Source organism: Gopherus evgoodei, chromosome 9 (genome assembly GCF_007399415.2).
Source record: "Gopherus evgoodei ecotype Sinaloan lineage chromosome 9, rGopEvg1_v1.p, whole genome shotgun sequence".
NCBI classification, from domain to species: Eukaryota; Metazoa; Chordata; order Testudines; family Testudinidae; genus Gopherus; species Gopherus evgoodei.
Genome location: NC_044330.1, coordinates 57,626,120 through 57,646,798, shown reverse-complemented (window position 1 = coordinate 57,646,798; position 20,679 = coordinate 57,626,120). Strand labels below are relative to the sequence as shown.

At 50.8% G+C, this 20,679-nt stretch overlaps 1 protein-coding gene across 1 annotated transcript; it reads right to left on the bottom strand.

The window, feature by feature from the left end:
* Positions 1–284: 284 nt before the first annotated feature.
* On the bottom strand, positions 285–10,409 carry MTERF4 (mitochondrial transcription termination factor 4). Its single transcript, XM_030576542.1, has 4 exons — positions 9,975–10,409; positions 4,072–4,603; positions 1,816–2,000; positions 285–947 (listed from the first exon to the last, which is right to left on the bottom strand). Exons 1-4 carry the CDS (start codon positions 10,026–10,028, stop codon positions 591–593), a joined length of 1,128 nt encoding a protein of 375 aa, XP_030432402.1. The 5' UTR covers positions 10,029–10,409; the 3' UTR covers positions 285–590.
* Positions 10,410–20,679: the final 10,270 nt, after the last annotated feature.

Here is a 20,679-nt window from a genome sequence, read left to right as displayed (position 1 = left end):
GCTAGTGTGGCAGTGCCATTGGTGAGGTAGCCCCACTCCCATCAAAGAGGGCTGTGCTGCAAAGGGTGAGCAGGCGAGAGCTACCAATGCCCATAATTGCCCTCTGGTGTGTGGCAACCAGGGCTCGTCTTCCAGCTACACCAACTTTGGGCAGCAGTCCCCAGCCTAGAGTTTCCTCTTCCCCTTGCTGAGCCCATCTGGCAATGAAACAGCAAATCCCTCTTGAGCTGGGGTGTCCCACCACGCTTGAGTGTGGAAATCAGGCCAAGCGACAGAGACGGGCACTCGCTTCCTGAAGCGTCCGAGCTTTATTGGTTTTACACAGCCATTTGAAACAGAGGCCTCAGCTCACTGAGGAAAACAAGGACAGAACTGCCTGCCCCCAGACAGAAGTCAACCTCCAGGCTGTGGCCCAGGGGAACCTGTGTCCAGTGAATGTTTTCGAACTAGTGATGTCATGGCAACACCATTAAACACACAGGTCAGATGCACACAGGTCTAGGAGCAGCCAAGATGTGTGGTAACCCCAGCAGATGGTTTCCACCAATGACTCTTTGGTCAAATCCTTACTGAAGCTTGGGGGTAAAAGTTCAGTTTCCTTCCTCACTGTCAGACATTTCCCCTTCCCCTTCGCTGGCTGAGTCTCTCTCTTCAGACGCTATATCCTGATCCCCCTCCTCCTCCTCCCGAGCCAGCAGCTTCTTAAAGACTTCAAACTCCTCCAAGGAGGAGTGGGCTATCTTGGCCAGGAAGTCCCCTTCTGAGACTTGGACGATCTCCTTCAGTTTCGGGTTGACGATCTGGGTCTGGCCTTTCTTGTCAGGGGTTTGATAAAGCCCCAGGCGCTCTAAGAAGATGTGCCGGTTCTTGACCTCAGCTACTGGAGTTCGGAAGAGACCAGATTTCACCATTGCTTTGTGCTTTACTCCCATTCTGAAGTACACGTACTGCAAGAAAGACAAGGGGAGACAAAAATACACCCTGCAAAGCGGAAGGAACAGACACCTGTTTAGCTGATGTCAGCATATCCCAGGAAATACACTGGGTTGATGCTAAGGGGATATAAAAGCTGTGCCTCACTTTTCCTATGGACATACCCAGGTAACTAGTCACAGAGAAATCTGAATTGAGGATTTCTAATGCACCTACTGCAAATAGTTATTACTGTGCACACTGGCAGTCCATTTACCAAGACACAGTCCCTGCTCCTTAGAGCACTAGGTGACAGATGAACTCAAAAGCAGAGCAGAGGTCTCGACGTGATCACTGGTGATGAGGGTGTTTTGAAGAGGGTGGAAGAGTACATGTATTAAACACAAGTGCACTTCAGCTGTTACATTTTGGAGGTCATCCTTTTTTTAGGAAGGCCAGGGGGGAGAACAGTGGAGCAGACACCAAGAAAGTAAAATACTGCAGCTCAGTCCCTCCAACCTGGCCTCTGTAAAAGACGACAGCACTCTGAAGTGTTAGCATCAACAGTATAGTCAGACCCAGTTAAGCAGAACCTGTTTGCACACTGCATGTGTATATCCACTAAACTCACATGCATGCTGCTCCAAGCAGGCCAAGAAACTGGTCTCTACTTCAGATCTCTCAGATGGAGAGGCATGAGAGAAGCCAATCCCATGAAACTCAGATGTCAGTGTGCGGCACAAGACAGATACGTGTGGGGAGATAAATCTGGTGATTCCTACTCTGGTTTGATTTCTCCATTTGCCCTGGAGTCCAAACCACCAGCCAGACTTTCAGATGGGTTCATGCTACAGCAGGCCCTTAGGGAAGGAGTTCTGCAGCCCCCCAGAGGCCCAGCCTCACCTGGAATTTGTACTCCAGGTCATGCGGTTCCTCCAACAGGACATTGGGGCAGTGATGCAGAATCTCTGTCACCTGATCCACTGTGAAAATACACTTCTCCTTGAACACCCGAACCACTGCATCTATTTTCTTCCAGGACAAGGTGAAGATACTGGGGCAGTGGCTCACCACTCGCTGCAGGTTCCCTGCATCAAACAAAAGGGCAGACAGAGAGACATGCTCAGCATGCAGGAGAGGACGGTTTACTGGGGACAGGGATTCAAGCAGTAGATATACACAGTCAGATTTGAAGCTGAGGTGGATTGGTCTGCCTCTCCCTTCTCACAAGCAGCATATGGGATCAGGAGTCTCACGTAGGACAAAAAGCCTGAGCCACCTGCCTGTCCCAGCAGGGTGCTCTGTGGAGTAGAGCAGGGGCCTCAAACACGCAGCCCGCAGGGCTCTTCTGTGCGGCCTGCCAAGTTCCCCGTGCCCCGCTCCTACCTCCAGGCCAGGGGTGGGCAAACTACAGCCCGCAGGCCGAATCCGGCCCATGGGATTGAGCCCCGCGCCACTCCCTGAAGCAGCTGGCAGCACGTCCCTTCGGGCCGGAGGGAAGGGGGAAGGAGGCAGAGGGCGCCTCTGCTGCCTTGCTTCAAGGTACCGCCCCCCGCAGCTCCCATTGGCTGGGAACAGAGAACCGCGGCCAATGGGAGCTTCACGGGCGGTACCTGAAGGAGCAGCAGTGGAGCCCTGTGACCACCCCTGCCCGCCATGGAGCCATGGTTCCAGCTGCTTCCTGGAGCGGAGCACCGTGGCATGGGGCCAGGATCCTGCCCTGGCCCCAATGCGCGCTGCTGCCCCTCCGGAGCCGCTCTAGGTAAGTGGCGCCGGCCTGGAGCTCGCACTGAGTACCCCTCCTGCACCCCAACTCCCTGCCCTGAGCCCCCTGCTGCACCCCACACCCTTTCTGCACCCTACTCCCTGCTCTGAGCCCCCTGCCACACCCACACCCCGCCTGCACCCATCTCCCTGCCCTGAGCTCCCTGCTGCATCCCGCACTCCTCATGCACCACAACTCCATGCCCTGAGCACCCTGCCACCCTACACTCCTCCTGCACTCCCTGATCTGAGCCACCTGCTGACCCTGCACCCCAACACCCTGCAGCACCCCTCACCCCTGTTGCACCCCACACACCAATTCCCTGCCCTGAACCCCCTGCCGCACCCTGCACACCTTCTGAAGCTCAACTCCCTGCCCTGAGCCCCTGCCACACCCTGCACCTCCTGGGGAAGGGGGTGGAAATGGGATGGGAAGGAGTGGGAAGAGACAGGGCAGGGGCAGGGCCTCGGCCTCATGTAAGGGGTGGAGTGGGGGTAGGGGCCGGGGGCAGTGAGGGTGGGGGTGTCAGGTGATGCAGCCCTCGGGCCAATGCACTAGACCTCATGTGGCCCTTGTGGTCATTTGAGGTCCCTGCCCTAGAGCAACAGATTGGCTAAGCTGCAGGTGAACAGGCAGTTTGCTACTATGTCTAATTAGTGGCAGAAGCACAAGGGGGAAATTTTCAGCTATAGAAAATTAGTCCCCATCAAATGAAACACATTCCTGTCAGGGCGGGCGGAGAGAGTGGAAGAGCACTGCAACACACAAGTAACAGAGATTGAACTGTTAGCAGCAATTCAGTTGGGACAGAGATGCTTGGGGTGGCAGAAATGGTCTGATAACAGCAGCTTTTCTCCCTGGCACAGATCAGCATTTCCAGAGGGCTGGAGAGAGACTGCATACATTTCTGGGAGGTGGGGGCGGGGGGGCAACAGGCTGGAACTGAGGGAAGAGATTTAAAACATTCTTGCTAAAATGTTTCACAGAGCTGTGATAGCGTTAATTAATCTGCTGACTTTCCTTCCCATGATCCTGATTCTGTGCAATTTCTGGTAGCTGGAACAACTGCTGAAGCACTCAATGTCCAAATACCTTCCAACTGGGTGATTTTATGAACCCCACCAAAGGCAGAGCTGGAAGCTGCCTGAGTTCTGGTGCATCATTTTGATAGGTAACATCCCTCGGGTCAAATCTCCCATCTTTTACACCAGAGTTTTTTCCTATCATGCTGCTAGAGATCTGAGGGTATGCTGCCAGGACACCAGAGCTAAACAGCTCTCACTCCAGAAGAGCGTAACTGCAGAGAGGGGATCGTTTGAGGGCACAAGGTACTTTTTGCAACACTTCAGCATTGTATCTCGTGTAAGGCAGTTAAGCACGCAACACCATGTTACCTTCTCCGAGGTCCAGTCTCCGCAGGTAGTCTGCACGATGCCTCAGTTGCTGGGCCGTCATCCTTAGCACCTCAGGGCTCTTCTGCAAGACCTTCAGCGTGGAGTCAGCATCCAAGCCCAACAGAAGGAGCTCGGAAACCACCGCCAGCCGTGTCTGAGGAGCCAGCCTGGGCTGCAACCCAAACAGCTGCATTATCTGGGCGTTATTGAATCCCATGTCAGAGAATGAATTCAACATCTTCCCCAGCTCCGAGTTCCCTATATCAGCTTGTCTCTGCTGTGCCACCAGGGACAGACGGACAGCTTCCAGGAGCTTTCCACTGGGTGCTGGCTCATTGCTATCCTGCTCCCAACCAGCAGAGGACAAGCCCCTACCACTCCATTCTGATGGGGCCACGGACGCCAGTCTACGCCCACTGCTTAACAGAGGGCAGAAAGAGGCAGACAATCCAGCAGATGGAAAGGCACACAACCATGACTGTCTTGTAACAGGGAGATGGGTGCTGGGAACCAGTCTGCATCCCTGCAGGATCTGCAGAAAGATACCACAAAACAAACTGATTGCAAAGTCGGTACAAAAGGATCAGAAACAGGAGAGATCTTGTAGATCACTGAGTCCATCCTCCTGCAGCGTGGAAGATGTAACCCAATAACTGACATTAAACCAACACTCTACTAAGGACTAAGCACACAGCACTCGTTGGCTCTCTTGCTCATCTTAAAGGGTGACTGTAACAGCACAGATTTTAATTAGTCATCACTGGCTGCATTGCATTAGTGCCTAAGTGCCCCAGATAAAGATCTTGTTGCAACTGATTTCATTTTGTTTAAAAAAAAAAAAGTTAAATAATTCTTTACAAATCTGGGATGTTGAAAGAAGCAGCAATGAAAGAACTCACTCTTCCAACATTATTACCTACACAAGAGTTTCCAAAGTCCCCCTGTTCAAAAATACAAAGCGGCTTTTATTTAAGACAACAAAACTAAAGGGAAATAGAACCTCCTGTGATTTGTTTTTCACAATTTTGCCTTACATGAAGTATCCAAGTCAAAATAAAATACATCCTTTCTGAGGTCTATTATCTAGTTTATGCAATCGGAAACCCTATCAGACCAGAAGTCCAATAGTTAAGATGACTGAAACTGCTCCAGTAAACACTAGATTATACAGACTACTACATTACAAAAAAAAAGAAAGGAAAAAAAGTTAAAAGTTCAAGTTGCAAAATCAAACACTCATAAATTAGGAAATGCCGGGATTAAGGATGCCCCTGCAATTTTAATTTGGCCCCCTTGTGCATACACGTTATGAAAGTCTTTAATTACATGATCACATGCTATTTTTTCCACAGGACTCCTGCTTCATTCCATGCACAGGATGGATGGTGCTCGCTGAACAGATAGCTATTAGGACTATCAAGAGATTAAAAATATTAATCATGATTAATCACACCATTTAAAAAACTAATCGCGATTAAGCACACTTAAAAATAATAGAATACCATTTATTTAAATATTTTTGGATGTTTTCTACATTTTCAAATATATTGATTTCAGTTACAACACAGACTACAAAGTGTACAGTGCGGACTTTATATTTTTTTTTTATTACATAGATTTGCACTGTTAAAAAAAAGAAATAGTATATTTCAATTCACCTAATACAAGTTCTGTAGTATAATCTCTTTATGACAGTTGAACTTACAAATGTAGAATTATGCACAAAAAATAACTGTACTCAAAATAATATAAAACTTTAGAGCCTACAAGTCCATTCAGTCCTACTTCAGCCAATCGCTCAGACCAACAAGTTTGGTTACAATTTGCAGGAGATAATGCTGCCCACTTCTTGTTTACAGTGTCACCTGAAAGTGAGAACAGCCATTCTCAAGGCACTGTTGTAGCTGGCACCAGAAGATATTTACATGCCAAATGCAGTAAAGATTCACATGTCCCTTCATGCTTCAACCACCATTCCAGAGGACATGCTTCCATGCTGATGACGGGTTCTGCTCGATAACGATCCAAAGCACTGCAGACCCACACATGTTCATTTTCATCATCTGAGTCAGATGCCACCAACAGAAAGTTGATTTTCTTTTTTGATGGTTCAGGTTCTGTATTTCTGCATTAGAGTGTTGCTCTTTTAAGACTTCTGAAAGCGTGCTCCATACATCATCCCTCTCAGATTTTGGACAGCACTTTAGATTCTTAAACCTTGGGTTTAGTGCTGTAGCTATGTTTAGAAATCTCACATTGGTACCTTCTTTGTGTTTTGTCAAATCTGCAGCGAAAGTGTTCTTAAAATGAACATCATGTGCTGGGTCATCATCTAAGACTGCTATAACATGAAATATATGGCAGAATGTGGGTAAAACAGAGCAGGAGATATACAATTCTCCTCCAAGGAGTTCAGTCACAAATTTAATTAACAAAATTATTTTTTAACAAGTGTTATCAACATGGAAGCATGTCTTCTGGAATGGTGGTCGAAGCATGAAGGGACATACGAATGTTTAGCATATCTGGCACATAAATACCTTGCAATGCTGGCTACAAAAGTGCCATGTGAACACCTATTCTCTCTTTAGGTGATATTGTACATAAGAAGCAAGCAGCATTATGCCCCAAAAAAGTAAACAAACTTGCTTGTCTTAGCGATTTGCTGAACAAGAAGTAGGACTGAGTGAACTTGTAGGCTCTAAAGTTTATATTGTTTTGTTTCTGAGCGCAGTTATGTAACAAAAAAAATCTACATTTGTAAGTTACACATTCATAGTAAAGAGATTGCACTACTGTACTTGTATGAGGTTAATTGAAAAATACTATTAATTTTATCATTTTTACAGTGCAAATATTTGTAATAAAAATAATAATATAAAGTGAGCATTATACACTTCGTATTCAGTCTTATAATTGAAATCAATATATTTGAAAATGTAGGAAAACATCAAAAAATCTTTAATAAATTTCAACTGGTACTCTATTGTTTAACAGTGTGATTAATCGCGATTATTTTTTTTTCAGTTAATTGAGTGAGTTAACTGTGATTAATCAACAGCCCTAGTAGCTATTCAATATTTTGCTTTATCCTCATCATTCAGTGTGTGGTCCTATGTCTTAATTGCTGCACACTATTCAAACCCTACACTGAGTACAGAATTATTCCCTCAGAGGCTTTTTGTAGTGCTCCACAAACACCAATGAATTTAACTTCCCAACATCCCTGTGAGGTACAGTTTATATCAGTATCCCCCTGTTACAGACAGAGGCCTGAAGCACAAGAAATTAAGGTCAGAAATGTTCACTAATTTCAGGTGACCAACTGGAGAGACCTGGGACCTGATTTTCTTGGCATTACATAGCAGTCTATGTTCAAAGCACAGCTCTCACTGACCAGCTGAAACAGTGAATGCTCTGCACGGGTGCAAATCAGACCCCAGGGGTCTCAAGTTTGGTGTACGAAAAAGGAAGAACACCTGTGAAAATGTGCATGTAAGTGACTTGCCCAGCATCACATAGAAACTCTGTGGCAGAGGCAGGGATAGAATCCAGTTCCTCAAGGCAGCATTTCCTTTTTGAGTTCAAAGGGCACTGCTCCTTTTTTGTCCCTGTACTAAGTGCAATGTGACTATTCTTTCTCCTTTTGGAATCCCATACTTCATTCCCTACACACCTTCCAACTTCTGCAACAAAGGAGGCAGATGGCCTGCAGGTCTCCTTCACTACACAACCGTGATGTGGCCACCCCATGGAGCTATCCACTCCATGCGACCTGTCATGCGCTCCAGGTGGTGAGGGCAACCTTGCCTCCTGCGTCTGTTGTTTTCCCTTAAGCAAGCCTTGAAGGAGTGTGCTCCCTGCCCACCTCTCACCCCTGGTTCCCTAAAGCATACCATTGATGCCACCCCGCAAGCCTCGCCAGCCACTTCCAACATGTACAATATCCAGCCAGTCCACCTCCAAACTGTGCCCAGGAAACATCTGTACACACCTCTCCTCCAGTCTATTCACTTCCTCACCCTTGTGTCCCCCCTAATACTGAGCAATGGGGCCTGCTGCCACCAGTGGAGGGCAAGGAACCCAGTGCGCTAGCCTGTACTCCACTCTGATCCCACAGCCCACTGGGGATACCAGCTGGCAGCTTTCTCATGGAGCTGTGAGTGCAGGCACGTACTTGGTGTGGTTCACAAACTCTCCTGACCCCTGCCTCTTTTGTGCGTTTTTTGTGCTGCATCTACATAGGGTGGGCTAGGCTGCAGCCCCTCTTCTAGCTCCTCCAGAACCTCCTACTGAGTTCCTGGCTGCACTGTCCCACATCTCCCAATTCATACACACCCTATCTGTGACCCCACAATTTGCAAAACCTCCTCATCAACCTACCCCTGGTGCTGGCCAAGACAGCCATCCACCACTCTAGGCGGAGAAAGCTTGGCAGGGGGTGGGGGGGACTATTTCCTTTCCCTGGTAAAGTCATGTCTCCAAGCAGATCTGCTCTGGACAGCGTCCACTGGACTTCTCTGAGGAGCAGTGGCTATTGTCAGGGCTCTTTGCTCTGTGTCCCCCTCTGGATCCCTGAGTTTTGCCCTGTGACCTTCACTCCCATTTCTGTTTTTTCATTTGTTGCCCCCTGTAGTCAACTGGAGCCTGAATTTAGTGGTTCCTCCACTTCATGAAAGGGGAGGGCCTTTAGTTTTTGGCAGGCCTCCACACACCCGTATCAGTACTTCAAATAGTGCACAATGCTGATTCATCCACAGTGGTACCAACCTTGGTACCACCTTCATCTATTCCTCTCTTGGCTGTCTCTGTGCCACCCACCCACACACAGCATGCCCTCCCTACTGCAGGCCCAGGCTCCTTGCTCAAGACTCCCATCATCTGTGATAGCGACTAGAAAGGAATCAAATCACATTAACAATGTATTTTTTAAAAACCATGGGCATTCCATCCACACCCCATGCACTCTCACTTGGGCTTGTTTAGACTGGAAGCTCTTTGGGACAGGGAAAGGCCTCTATATTGCAAATCATGTCTAACCCTCCTGGGAATAAGTTCCAGAAGGGTTCAGTCACTCCTAAGTGACCAGATGTCTCAATTTTGGGGTCTTTTTCTTATATAGGCTCCTATTATCCCCCACCCCCATCCTGATTTTTCACACTTGCCCTCTGGTCACCCTAGTCCCTCCCTGCGACGGAATGTCGGTGGGCCAGGCAGATGGATACATCTGTCCATATACAATTGTGAGTTCAGGAAGGATTCAGCTAGCAGGCAGCGGGACCTCTATGTTTTTTGCCACCTCAAGCACAGCAGTCAGGCAGCCTTTGGGGGCATTTCTGCAGGAGGTCCGTCCTGGTCATGCGGATTCGGCAGCGGTTCCGCGGGAGGTCCGCCGGTTCCGCACCTTTGGCGTACTCACCGCCAAATTACCTCCAAAACCACAAGACCAGCAGATCTCCCGCAGAAACGCTGCCAGTCTGCCGCCCCTCCGGCATGTGCTTGCTGTGCTGGTACCTTGAGCCACCCCTGCCAGCAGGAATGGTGAGTACAGGTCAGGGGCAGGTGGGGGCTGAGTTAGCAGCTGGTGCTTAGGGGCTGGGCTCAGGACAGTGAGACAAGAAGAGCCCCGGGGACTCTCACGCCCACGCGTTCAGAAATCAAGTGGGGGGAAAGTGACCTGCCCCTCTCCCCGCCTTGCACGGCCGGACCCCGCCGCTCACCCTGCCCCCCTCTGCCCGCCTTGCACGGCCGGACCCCGCCGCTCACCCTGCCCCCGCTCCCCGCCTTGCACGGCCGGACCCCGCCGCTCACCCTGCCCCCCGCTCCCCGCCTTGCACGGCCGGACCCCGCCGCTCACCCTGCCCCCCGCTCCCCGCCTTGCACGGCCGGGCCCCGCCGCTCACCCAGGCCGCGCGCCCCGATAACTCTCGTATCGGGCCCAGGCTGCTGCTGTGCATGTCGCCGGGCGGATGCAGCCCCCGGCCCGCCTGGAACCAGGAAACGGCCCGTTCCGCAGCCCCGGGCCCAGCTCCCTGCCGCCGCGGCCCTCCCGCAGGGCCAGGCCGCTTGCGGCTCCTTCGGTGGGAGGCGCCTGTGTTACAGCCCTAGGCCTTCGCTCGGCTCCTTAGGAGCGGGCACGTCTCCGCACCGCCCCTGCTCCACGGGGACTGGACAGGGTGAACAGCGCCGCCAAACTCGCCCGGCCGGGGGACACGGGTTCTGAGGGGCTGCGCTGAGATCGCATTGGCAATGGACCCAGCAGGCTGGGCCCACATGGTATTGGGTGGCCGGAGAACACCAAGCCATGGCCCTGGGTAGGTACAGCTTACACCAGTGTGCGTCTCTACCTTTTCCTGCTGGCCCGCCCCTTTGGACTTTTTTTTTTTTTTTAAAGACACCCCCCCCACCCCCACCCAGCGCTCAGGACTCCAGATTTCAGCAGCCCCACAGGGTTCTGGGTTACAGCCCAGCATGGGGCTGAAACGTACATTAAATTTCTGGGGGGCAGGCAATTGTCCTGCTACCTACCCCCTCATGCCTGCAATCCCCTGAAGTTCTCCTCCTGCAGACCCCAGATTGAGAAACACTGGCTTAGAGAACATACATAAGAACAGCCATATTAGGTCAGACCATCTAACCCAATATCCTGTCTTTGGACAATGGCCACTGCAAGGTGCCCCAGAGGGAATGAACAGAGCAGGTAATCATCAAGTGATCCATCGCAAGTCATTCATTCCCAGCTTCTGACAAACAGAGGCAGAGGTGGCTCTAGGCATTTTGCTGCCCCAAGCACGGCAGGCAGGCTGCCTTCCGCGGCTTGCCTGCAGGAGGTCTCCGGTCCCGTGAATTCGGCGGCAGCCTGTGGGAGGTCCGCGAAAGCCATGGGACCAGCGGACCCCCCGCAGGCATGCCACCAAAGGCAACCTGCCTGCCGCCCCAAGTACGCGCTTGGTGTGCTGGTGCCTGGAGCCACCCCTGAACAGAGGCTAGGGACACCATTCCAGCCCATCCTGGCTAAAAGCCATTGCTGGCGATGAACTGAGCTGCCATGAATTTAACTAGCTCTTTTTTGAACCCTGCTATAGTCTTGGCCTTCACAATATCCTCTGGCAAGGAGTTACACAGGTTGACTACATTGTGTATTTGTTTGTTTAAAACCTCCTGTCTATTAATTTCATTTGGTGACCCATAGTTCTTGTATTATGAGAAGGAGTAAATAACACTTCCTTATTTACTTTCTCCACACCAGTCATGTTTTTATAGATCTCTATCATATCCCCCCCTTAGTCATCTCTTTTCCAAGCTGAAAAGTCCCAGTCTTATTAATCTCTCCTCATGCAGAAGCTGTTCCATATCCCTAATCATTTTTGTTGCTCTTTTCTGAACCTTTTCCAATATATCTGTTTTGAGATGGGGTGACCACATCTGCACATGGTATTCAAGATGTGGGCATACCATCGATTTATATAGAGGCAATATGATATTTTCTGTCTTATCTCTTTCTTAATGATTCCCAATATTCTGTTCGCTTTTTTGACTGCCACTGCACATGAACTATCCATAATGACTCCCAAGATCTCTTTCTTGAGTAATAATACACCTCTACCTTGATATAACACTGTACATGATAGACCCAGATTCTTAAATAATTCCTATATAGGGCTCTACCTGATCAAACCAAAGCCCCGAAGAATGCTCCACAATAGCCCTGGGAGAGAGGAAATTATAACCATTAAATAGAAGGAGAAACCTGGAGCACACAAGTGAAGGCATTTACCAAGACGGTAGAGCTGAGATAATTCTCACCCCTCACCTGAAGGAGAACACCTTTCATGTTGTGCAGCTGGAAATACAAGCAGCAGGACAACCTGGGGAAGAGGTTTTGAACCCAGCAGCACTTTCCCTTGGAGGATTATGGGAAAGTTTGGCATCTAATGGTCATCATCACTGAAGGGGAAATGTTTATTACTTTCCATCTGCTCCTGCCCATCCAGCCTCTAAACTCCTAAGCCCCTCCCTATCCACCAAGAACCAGAGGGGAGAGATCCTCCCTAATGACACCCTTCATTCAGCAAAATCTGCTGGCTGTCCTGGGACTTGTGCAATTTCCTACTCTACATGCAGCAGAGCAGGTGCTCTGTCCCATCACACAATGCGGGGGAGGGGGGGGGCACAACGAATGTGTGAGCTAGAAAGGTGGCTGACAGAGAACCACCTGAGCAGCTGTTGAAAGCAAAAGCCCACAGCACCTAGTATTGCCAGGAAGTCTCCTAGCCAAGCATTAACCAGGCCCAGCCCTGCTTCCAAGTGCATTTGGCCTGCTAGGGCTAGAGCCACCCTCCGCTTTAACATTTGCCCTGTTCCACCGGATCACACCTCTCCCCTACCATTCACACAGGTACAAGCCCCACACCCAGAACAACTCTGTGATAAATGAAGGGGGGAGGGGTAGCTCCCTTTTATGGACACCCAGCCAGCCATTTAGCTATAAAGTCCAGCTTGGTGGCTACTTGCTTTACCTGCAAAGGGTTAAAAAGTTCCCCAGGTAAAGAAAAGGGCATGGGCACCTGACCAAAAGAGCCAATAGGAAGGCTAGAACTTTTAAAAAGGGGGGAAAAAAGCTTTCCCTTCATCCTCCATACCTAGAAGGATTAATTGGGACAGGGAATGTTTAGATAGATGTGATTAGGTTTATTTCTTTTATTTTCTGTAAGGCTTGTGGACTCCTCTGTGCTAACCTCAGATGCTTTTGTTTGCTTGTAACCTTTAAACTGAACCCCCAAGAAAGCTATTTTGGGTGCTTAATTTTGGAATTACTCTCTTAAAATCTAGCAAAAGCCTAAGTTCCAGATATCAGAGGGGTAGCCGTGTTAGTCTGGATCTGTAAAAGCAGCAAAGATTCTTTGCTGCTTTTAAGTTCCAGATGTATTTTGTTTTTAATCAAATTTACCTTTAAGAACCTGATTGGTTTGTGTGTCTTAAAAGGTCTGTGCATATGTTTTTCAGATTAGCTAGTAGCAACAGCTGAGTTTCCCTTATGTTTGTTTTCCTCTCAGCTTTCCTGAGGGAGAGGTGGAAAAGCTGAGGGACCTCAGGGAAAACTTCTCAAGTGAGTTTTTCCAGGATTTGCAAGAGGCAGCTTTTCACTTGAGTGGTGGTAGTGTTTACCTGCCAAGGTCAGAGAAAAGCTATAAGCTTTGGGGTTTTATACAAGCCTGGAGTGGCCAGTATTAATTTTTAAAATCATTGCGGACCCCCACCTTCTGCACTTGAAGTGCCAGAGTGGGGAACCAGCATTGACAAACTCGTTCCTTTTACTCACATATTTGCCACGTACAATATGCTTCACAACTGCGGCAATGGCTCAACACACTTGTTACAGCTCTTGGCTACATTTCACTGCCTAAATGAACTAAAGGAACAGATACAGGGCAAGACGCAAAACATTTGACACGTTACATGGTTACACTTTAAAAAAAACCTCATACATGCTAATCACCATCTGTTAAGGCAAAATCCCCACTCTGTCACTCAGAGTGCGGAAGGTGGGGGCCCGCAAGTATTCTAAAAATTAATACTCATTACTCCAGGCTTGTATTATGCTCCCAAGCTTACAGCTTTTCTCTGACCTTGGCTTGGTAAACGCTGCCACCACCTAAATGCAAAAAACCCACTTTGAGCCCGGGAAGGAGCACTTGGGAATTCCTCTCTGTGGGGTACCCTCAAACCCTTTCACCCCCACTCTGGGAAAGAGCTGAGAAAGAAAACAAAAAAAATTAGCCGTGGCTACCAGCTAATCAAACAATATGCACAAACTTCTTAGGACCCCAAAAAGCCAATCCAGTTCTTAAAAAAGGTAAATTTTATTAAGAACAAAAAGGAAAAAAATTACATCTGAAACTTAGGCTTTTTTGCTAGATCTTACAAGAAACAATTACAAAAATTAAGCACCCAAAATAGCTTTCTTGGAGGTTCAGTTTAAAGGTTGCAAGCAAACAAAAGCATCTGGGATTAGCACAAAGGAGATCCACAAGCCAAAATAAAAAAATAAACCTAATCATGTGTATTGAATCATGCCCTGTTCAATAATTTCTTCTAGGTATGGAAGATGAATTTTTATACCTGCTTCAAGCCTTACACAGCATTCCTGCTTTTAGCATTGCTGCTCCATCATCCTTCTCCAAAAGGAAGGTTTTTTCCCCTATTTTAAAAAGTTCTAGCCTTCCCATTGGCTCTTTTGGTCAGGTGCCCACTCCTTTTCCTTTACCTGGAGAACGCTGTTAACCCTTTACAGGTAAACCAAGCAGAGAATAGCCACCATGAGGGACTTTATAGCTAACTGGCTGGCTGGGTGTTCATAAAAGGGAGCTATCCCCATACACAATTTATTTATCACACCATCCCAGGTGTGAGAGCGAGCACGCACAGGGCCTTGGTGGGAGGGAGACAGAGCAGAAAGATTCAATGTGAAATGTTTTTCTGGGCTGCCTTGCTCTAGAGCAGAATCAGAAGGGAGCAAATGGTCATATCTTCCTCCACTAGGACTTTCATCTAGCAGTGCCATGTGGGAGCAGGTGTGATTTCCAGTGCTGCAAGGAGCATGGCAGGCGCTTTTGATGGGAAATCAGAGAGTAGAGTTTGTACCAACTGCAAGGCACACAGGCAAGTTGCTCTTCCAGACTGTGAAGTCTTTATTGCACCTACAAGACATTACCATTGAAAACTGCAGTGCACAAGTCTGTCATATGATAACACTCCTGCAAGTTACACACCATTTCCAGACAGTCACACAATTAGTGCTGGCTGGGCCCTCCCTACAGCTGTGCTGCCTGCTGGGGCCGACCCTCCTTGCACACGCTGGTGCTAACCACAGCCCTCGGTGCCTCACACCAGCAGGTGGCTTCAATTTGGAGACCTGAAAGGAAACCCCTTTCACTCCACCCTATCACAGATGGGTCAGCAAATTTAGGTCTTGGCAGCATCAGAGGCAGAAACCCCCAAAGCATATGAACCCACCATATTCCCCCAAACTATCCTTGCCCCCCCAAGAGGCTCAATGTGAAAGGCATCCCTGGGTCACTTAGCTCTACAGCCAACAGGGAGGAGAACCTGAGCAGAGAGACCCTCCTTCAAGCAGCAGAATTTGTGGCTGGTGCATGCTGCAAGCAGGCGTGATCTCCAGCTGTACGTGCCATTGTTGCAGGCCCATTGCCCTGTCACTGAAGCAGGAAAAGAGGGGAAATAAAGGTGGTCTATGAATAGGGCTCCTAAGTGCTACAGCAATACAATAAATAAATAATAATAAATTAGGAAAAGAGGCTGGAGATGCTGTATGGGTGGTTGTGCAAGGGAAAGCAAAAGCCTACAGGCATGTGGTGTTCCCAGGCAGACTTCCATCAAGGTACTAACCAGGCCCAACTCTATAGCTTCCAAACTCAGGTGTATTCAAGGTGGAATGGCCATGGACAGCCTTTACTCTAACTGCGCTCCTTTTCAGGTCTTGTCTACGCTGGCAACTTTTTTTCAATGAAACTAATGTCACCAAGAAAAGATCAACAAAAGCAAAGTTGCCAAAGCGTGTCTTCATTTGCTGTCTCTGTTGACAGAGCGTGTTCATGTTCAGGGCACCTTTGTCGACAGTGAGAGCAATGGACTGTGGGATATGTATCCCACAGTGCCTGGCGACACCATCCGTTGCTAGGTCTTATGGGAATATGAAAACAGAGTGTGGCACATCCTGGGATATGCAAAATGTTCCGTCATGCATTGCTTTGTGTCCCACCCCTCCAAAGTTTTCTGGCTTCCTTTTGTGCCATTTTTCCAACTGTCATTTCTTTGTAGTGTGCGCCAGCATCTGTCATGAGGATATCGCACATGGCAGCACATGCATCTGATGAAGTGGGTATTCACCCACGAAAGCTCATGCTCCAAAACATCTGTTAGTCTATAAAAGACGGTTACTTACCTTTGTAACTGTTGTTCTTCGAGATGTGTTGCTCATATCCATTCCAGTTAGGTGTGTACGCGCCGCGTGCACGTTCGTCGGAGAAACTTTTACCCTAGCAACCCAGACGGGTCAGCTGGGCGCCCCCTGGAGTGGCGCCGCCATGGCGCCCCATATATATCCCAGCCGACCCGGCCACCCTTCAGTTCCTTCTTGCTGGCTACTCCGACAGTGGGGAAGGAGGGTGGGTTTGGAATGGATATGAGCAACACATCTCGAAGAACAAGAGTTACAAAGGTAAGTAACCGTCTTTTCTTCTTCGAGTGATTGCTCATATGCATTCCAGTTAGGTGATTCCCAAGCCTTACCTAAGCAGTAGGGTCGGAGCGCGATGTGGCGGTATTTAAGACTGCTACACCGAAGGCCGCATCCTCTCTTGATTGTCTGACCAGCGCATAGTGCGCGGCGAATGTGTGGACCGACGACCAGGTCGCTGCACGGCATATCTCCTGCATAGGCATGTGCGCAAGGAAGGCCGCTGACGTCACCTGAGCCCTCGTGGAATGTGCCGTGAGGTGGCCAGAGGGGACACGAGCTAAGTCGTAGCATGCGCGAATGCATGCAGTTACCCAGGAGGAAATCCTCTGCGAGGATATAGGCTGCCCTCTCATTCGTTCCGTGATCGCCACAAACAGCTGAGGGGACTTCCGAAATGGCTTTGTTCTCTCGATGTAGAAAGCCAGCACTCTCCGTACATCTAAGGAGTGTAGCTGTTGCTCCCGCTGAGAAGCGTGTGGTCTCGGGAAGAAGACGGGGAGGAAGATGTCCTGGTTGGTGTGGAAGGTGGAAACCACCTTAGGGAGGAACGCCGGGTGGGGCCGCAGGTGTACCTTGTCTTTATGGAAAACGGTGTAGGGCGGGTCCACTGTGAGAGCTCTCAGCTCGGAGACCCGCCTGGCCGATGTAATGGCCACCAGGAATGCCGTCTTCCATGACAGGTACGTGAGCGAGCAAGTTGCCAGTGGCTCAAATGGTGGGAGCGTGAGTCTGTTCAGGACCAAGTTAAGGTCCCAGGTAGGGGCAGGGCGGCGTACTGTGGGGTATAGACGTTCCAGGCCTTTAAGAAATCTGGAGACTAAGGGATGGGAGAATACGGAGCAACCCCCTTCCCCTGGCCGGAAGGCAGATATGGCCGCTAAGTGTACCTTTAAGGAGGCAGTTGCCAGGCCCTGCTGCTTAAGGTACCAGAGGTAGTCCAGGACCATGGACATCGGAGTCTGTGTAGGGGTCACCCCTTGAGAAGCGCACCAGCAAGAGAAACGCTTCCACTTGGCCCTGTACGTTGAGCGAGTGGAGGGCTTCCTGCTGTTAAGGAGTATATGCTGGACCGGTGCGGAGCAACTGAGCTCCACTGTGCTCAGCCATGCAGGAGCCACGCCGTGAGGTGTAGCGCTCGTAGGTCCGGGTGACGAAGCGCACCGTGATCCTGGGTAATCAGGTCTGGGTGGAGAGGAAGGGGAATTGGGTGGTCCACAGATAGGTTCAGCAAGGTGGTGAACCAGTGCTGTCTGGGCCACGCAGGTGAGATCAAGATCAGATGCGCTTTGTCCCTGTGCAGCTTCAACAGGACCTTGTGCACCAGAGGGAACGGAGGGAAGGCATACAGGAGGTGGTGGGTCCACGGCAGGAGAAATGCGTCAGAGATCGACCCCGGCGAGAGACCTTGGAAGGAGCAAAACTCCTGGCACTTCCTGTTGGACCTGGTTGCGAAGAGGTCTATGCGTGGAAATCCCCACCTCTGGAAGATGGAATGGATGATATCCGGTCTGATCGACCATTCGTGGCAGAGGAAGGATCTGCTGAGGCTGTCCGCCAGCGTGTTCTCGACCCCTGGGAGGAAAGATGCCACCAGGTCTATTGACTGGGCTATACAGAAGTCCCAGAGTCGAATGGCCTCCTGACATAGGGGAGACGAACGGGTCCCCCCCTGCTTGTTGATATAATACATGGCTGTTGTGTTGTCCGTGAGTACGGAAACACAGCGGCCTTGCAGGTGTCTTTGAAACGCCTGGCAGGCGAGGCGGACTGCCCTTAGCTCCCGGACATTTATGTGGAGTGACAGCTCCTGGGGCGACCAGAGGCCCTGGGTGCGCAGGTCCCCTAAGTGGGCTCCCCACCCCAGGGATGACGCATCAGTTGCTAGAGTTACCGATGGTTGCTTTGAATGGAACGGCATGCCCGCACATACTAGAGATGGGGTCAGCCACCAGTCGAGGGAGCGGAGAGGGTCGGAGGGGATCGTCACTAATACATCTGGTTGGTCCCTGCTCGGTCGGAATACTGAGTGAAGCCACGTTTGGAGGGGCCTCATTCTGAGTTTGGCATGCTTTGTCACGTAAGTGCAAGCGGCCATATGGCCGAGCAGTGTGAGGCAGGTTCGAGCCGAGGTGAGTGGGGAGGCTTGAAAGCTCCGGATGATCACCCCTATCGCCTGGAAGCGAGGTTGAGGTAAGAAGGCCCTGGCTTGAACTGAGTCCAGGGTCGCGCCTATGAAGTCCAACCTCTGTGTGGGTATCAGGTTGGACTTCTCGGCATTGATAAGCAGGCCCAGCTGTGAAAAGAGGTCCATAACGGCCTTGACATCCCGTCGCACCTGAGACTGGGAGGACCCTTTCAGGAGCCAGTCGTCGAGGTACGGGAAGACGTGGATTTTTTGCCGACGGAGGTGGGCAGCCACGACAGCCATGCACTTGGTGAACACCCTCGGGGCTGTCGAGAGGCCGAAGGGCAGAACTGCGAACTGGAAGTGCTGGTGTCTGAACATGAAGCGGAGGTACTTCCTGTGTGGCAGAAAGATGGCGATATGGAAGTATGCGTCCTTCATGTCGAGGGCGGCGTACCAGTCTCCAGGATCCAGGGATGGGATAATGGTTCCCAGGGAGATCATGCGGAACTTCAACTTGAGCATCCATTTGTTGAGGCCCCTTAGGTCTAGGATGGGCCTGAGACCTCCCTTGGATTTGGGAATCAGAAAATATCGGGAGTAGAATCCCTTGCCTCTCTCGGCTAGAGGAACTTCCTCTATAGCCCCCGCCGTCAGGAGGGAACGAACCTCCTGCAGGAGGGTTTGCTCATGAGAGGGGTCCCTGAAGAGGGCCCGGGAAGGGGGGCGGGAAGGGGGAGAGGAAGCAAATTGCAGATGGTAACCCTGCTTCACTGTGCGTAGCACCCAACGGTCTGACGTTAATCGGGACCACGCCGGGAGGAAGTGGGAAAGGCGGTTGGAGAAGGTAGGGGAAGGATCCTGTGTTGAGACTGGTAAGTCGTCCCCGGGCGCACCTTCAAAAACCGGACTTGGGGCCCAGCTGCGGTTTGGAAGGCCCTTGGTTCTGGCCTCCCTGGGAGTTGGGTTGGCGTTTGCGTCCCCCCCGGCCACGCCGTCTATTGAGGTCCTGCCTCTGACAGGGTGGGAAGTATGGGCGCTGTGCTTGGGGCCTGAAGGGTCTACGCTGGATGGAAGGGGTATGCATCCCCAGCGAGTGAATGATGACTCGGTTGTCCTTTAAATTTTGTAATTTGGAGTCCGTCTTCTCCGAGAACAACCCTTTCCCGTCAAAGGGTAGGTCCTGGATTGTATACTGCAGTTCCGGGGGTAGTGTGGAGGCTTGAAGCCATGAGATGCGCCTCATGGTTATCCCGGACGCCAGGGTTCTGGCTGCCGAGTCAGCTGCGTCGAGGGAGGCCTGGAGGGAGGTCCTGGCCACCTTTTTACCCTCCTCCAGGAATGCGTTAAATTCTGGGCGTGAGTCCTGGGGAAGCAGTTCGGCGAACTTTCCCACCTCTGTCCAGATGTTGTGGTTATAGCGTCCCAGTAGGGCCTGATGGTTGGCCACCTGGAGTTGCAAAGCCCCCGCCGAGTATACCTTGCGACCCATGAGGTCCATCCGTTTTGCCTCCTTGGACTTGGGGGCCGGTGCCTGCTGACCATGCCGTTCCCTGTCATTAACCGACTGGGCCACTAGGGAGGAGGGAGGAGGGTGAACATATAGGTACTCGTACCCCCGAGAGGGTACCATGTACTTCCTCTCCACCCCTTTAGCTGTCGGCGGGATGGAGGCTGGCGATTGCCATAGGTTCTCGGCAGTGGACTGAATGGTCCTTATGAACGGGAGGGCTACCCGGGTAGGAGCATCGGCCGAGAGGATGCTCACTACCGGGTCCTCCACCTCTCCGACCTCTTTGACCAGGAGGTTGATATTAAGAGCCACTCGACGGAGGAGGTCCTGGTGGGCCTTGAGGTCTATCGGTGGAGGCCCCGATGCCGACGACCCGGCCACTGCCTCATCTGGTGAGGAAGAGGAGGAGGATACCCCGGGGAAAAGGGTCTCCTGTACGGCCTCTTGCTCTTGACCCGGTTCCTGCTCCTGTTGTCCCGGGGAGTGCTTGGGCGACTGTCTGTCCGACTCCACCACCGGGGGGCGGGAAACAGTGGCCTCTGGTACCCGATGCTCTGAGACGGTGGGACGTATCTGAGGCACAGGGGCGCCCTGGGCCTGATGGTAAGCCCAGGGTGTCCAAAAACCCCACTGTTGGGCACCCGAGTCCTGTGGTCGGGGGTCTTGGAACACCCCCAGCGGTGCCTCAGGGTCCTGGTCCCCATAGTA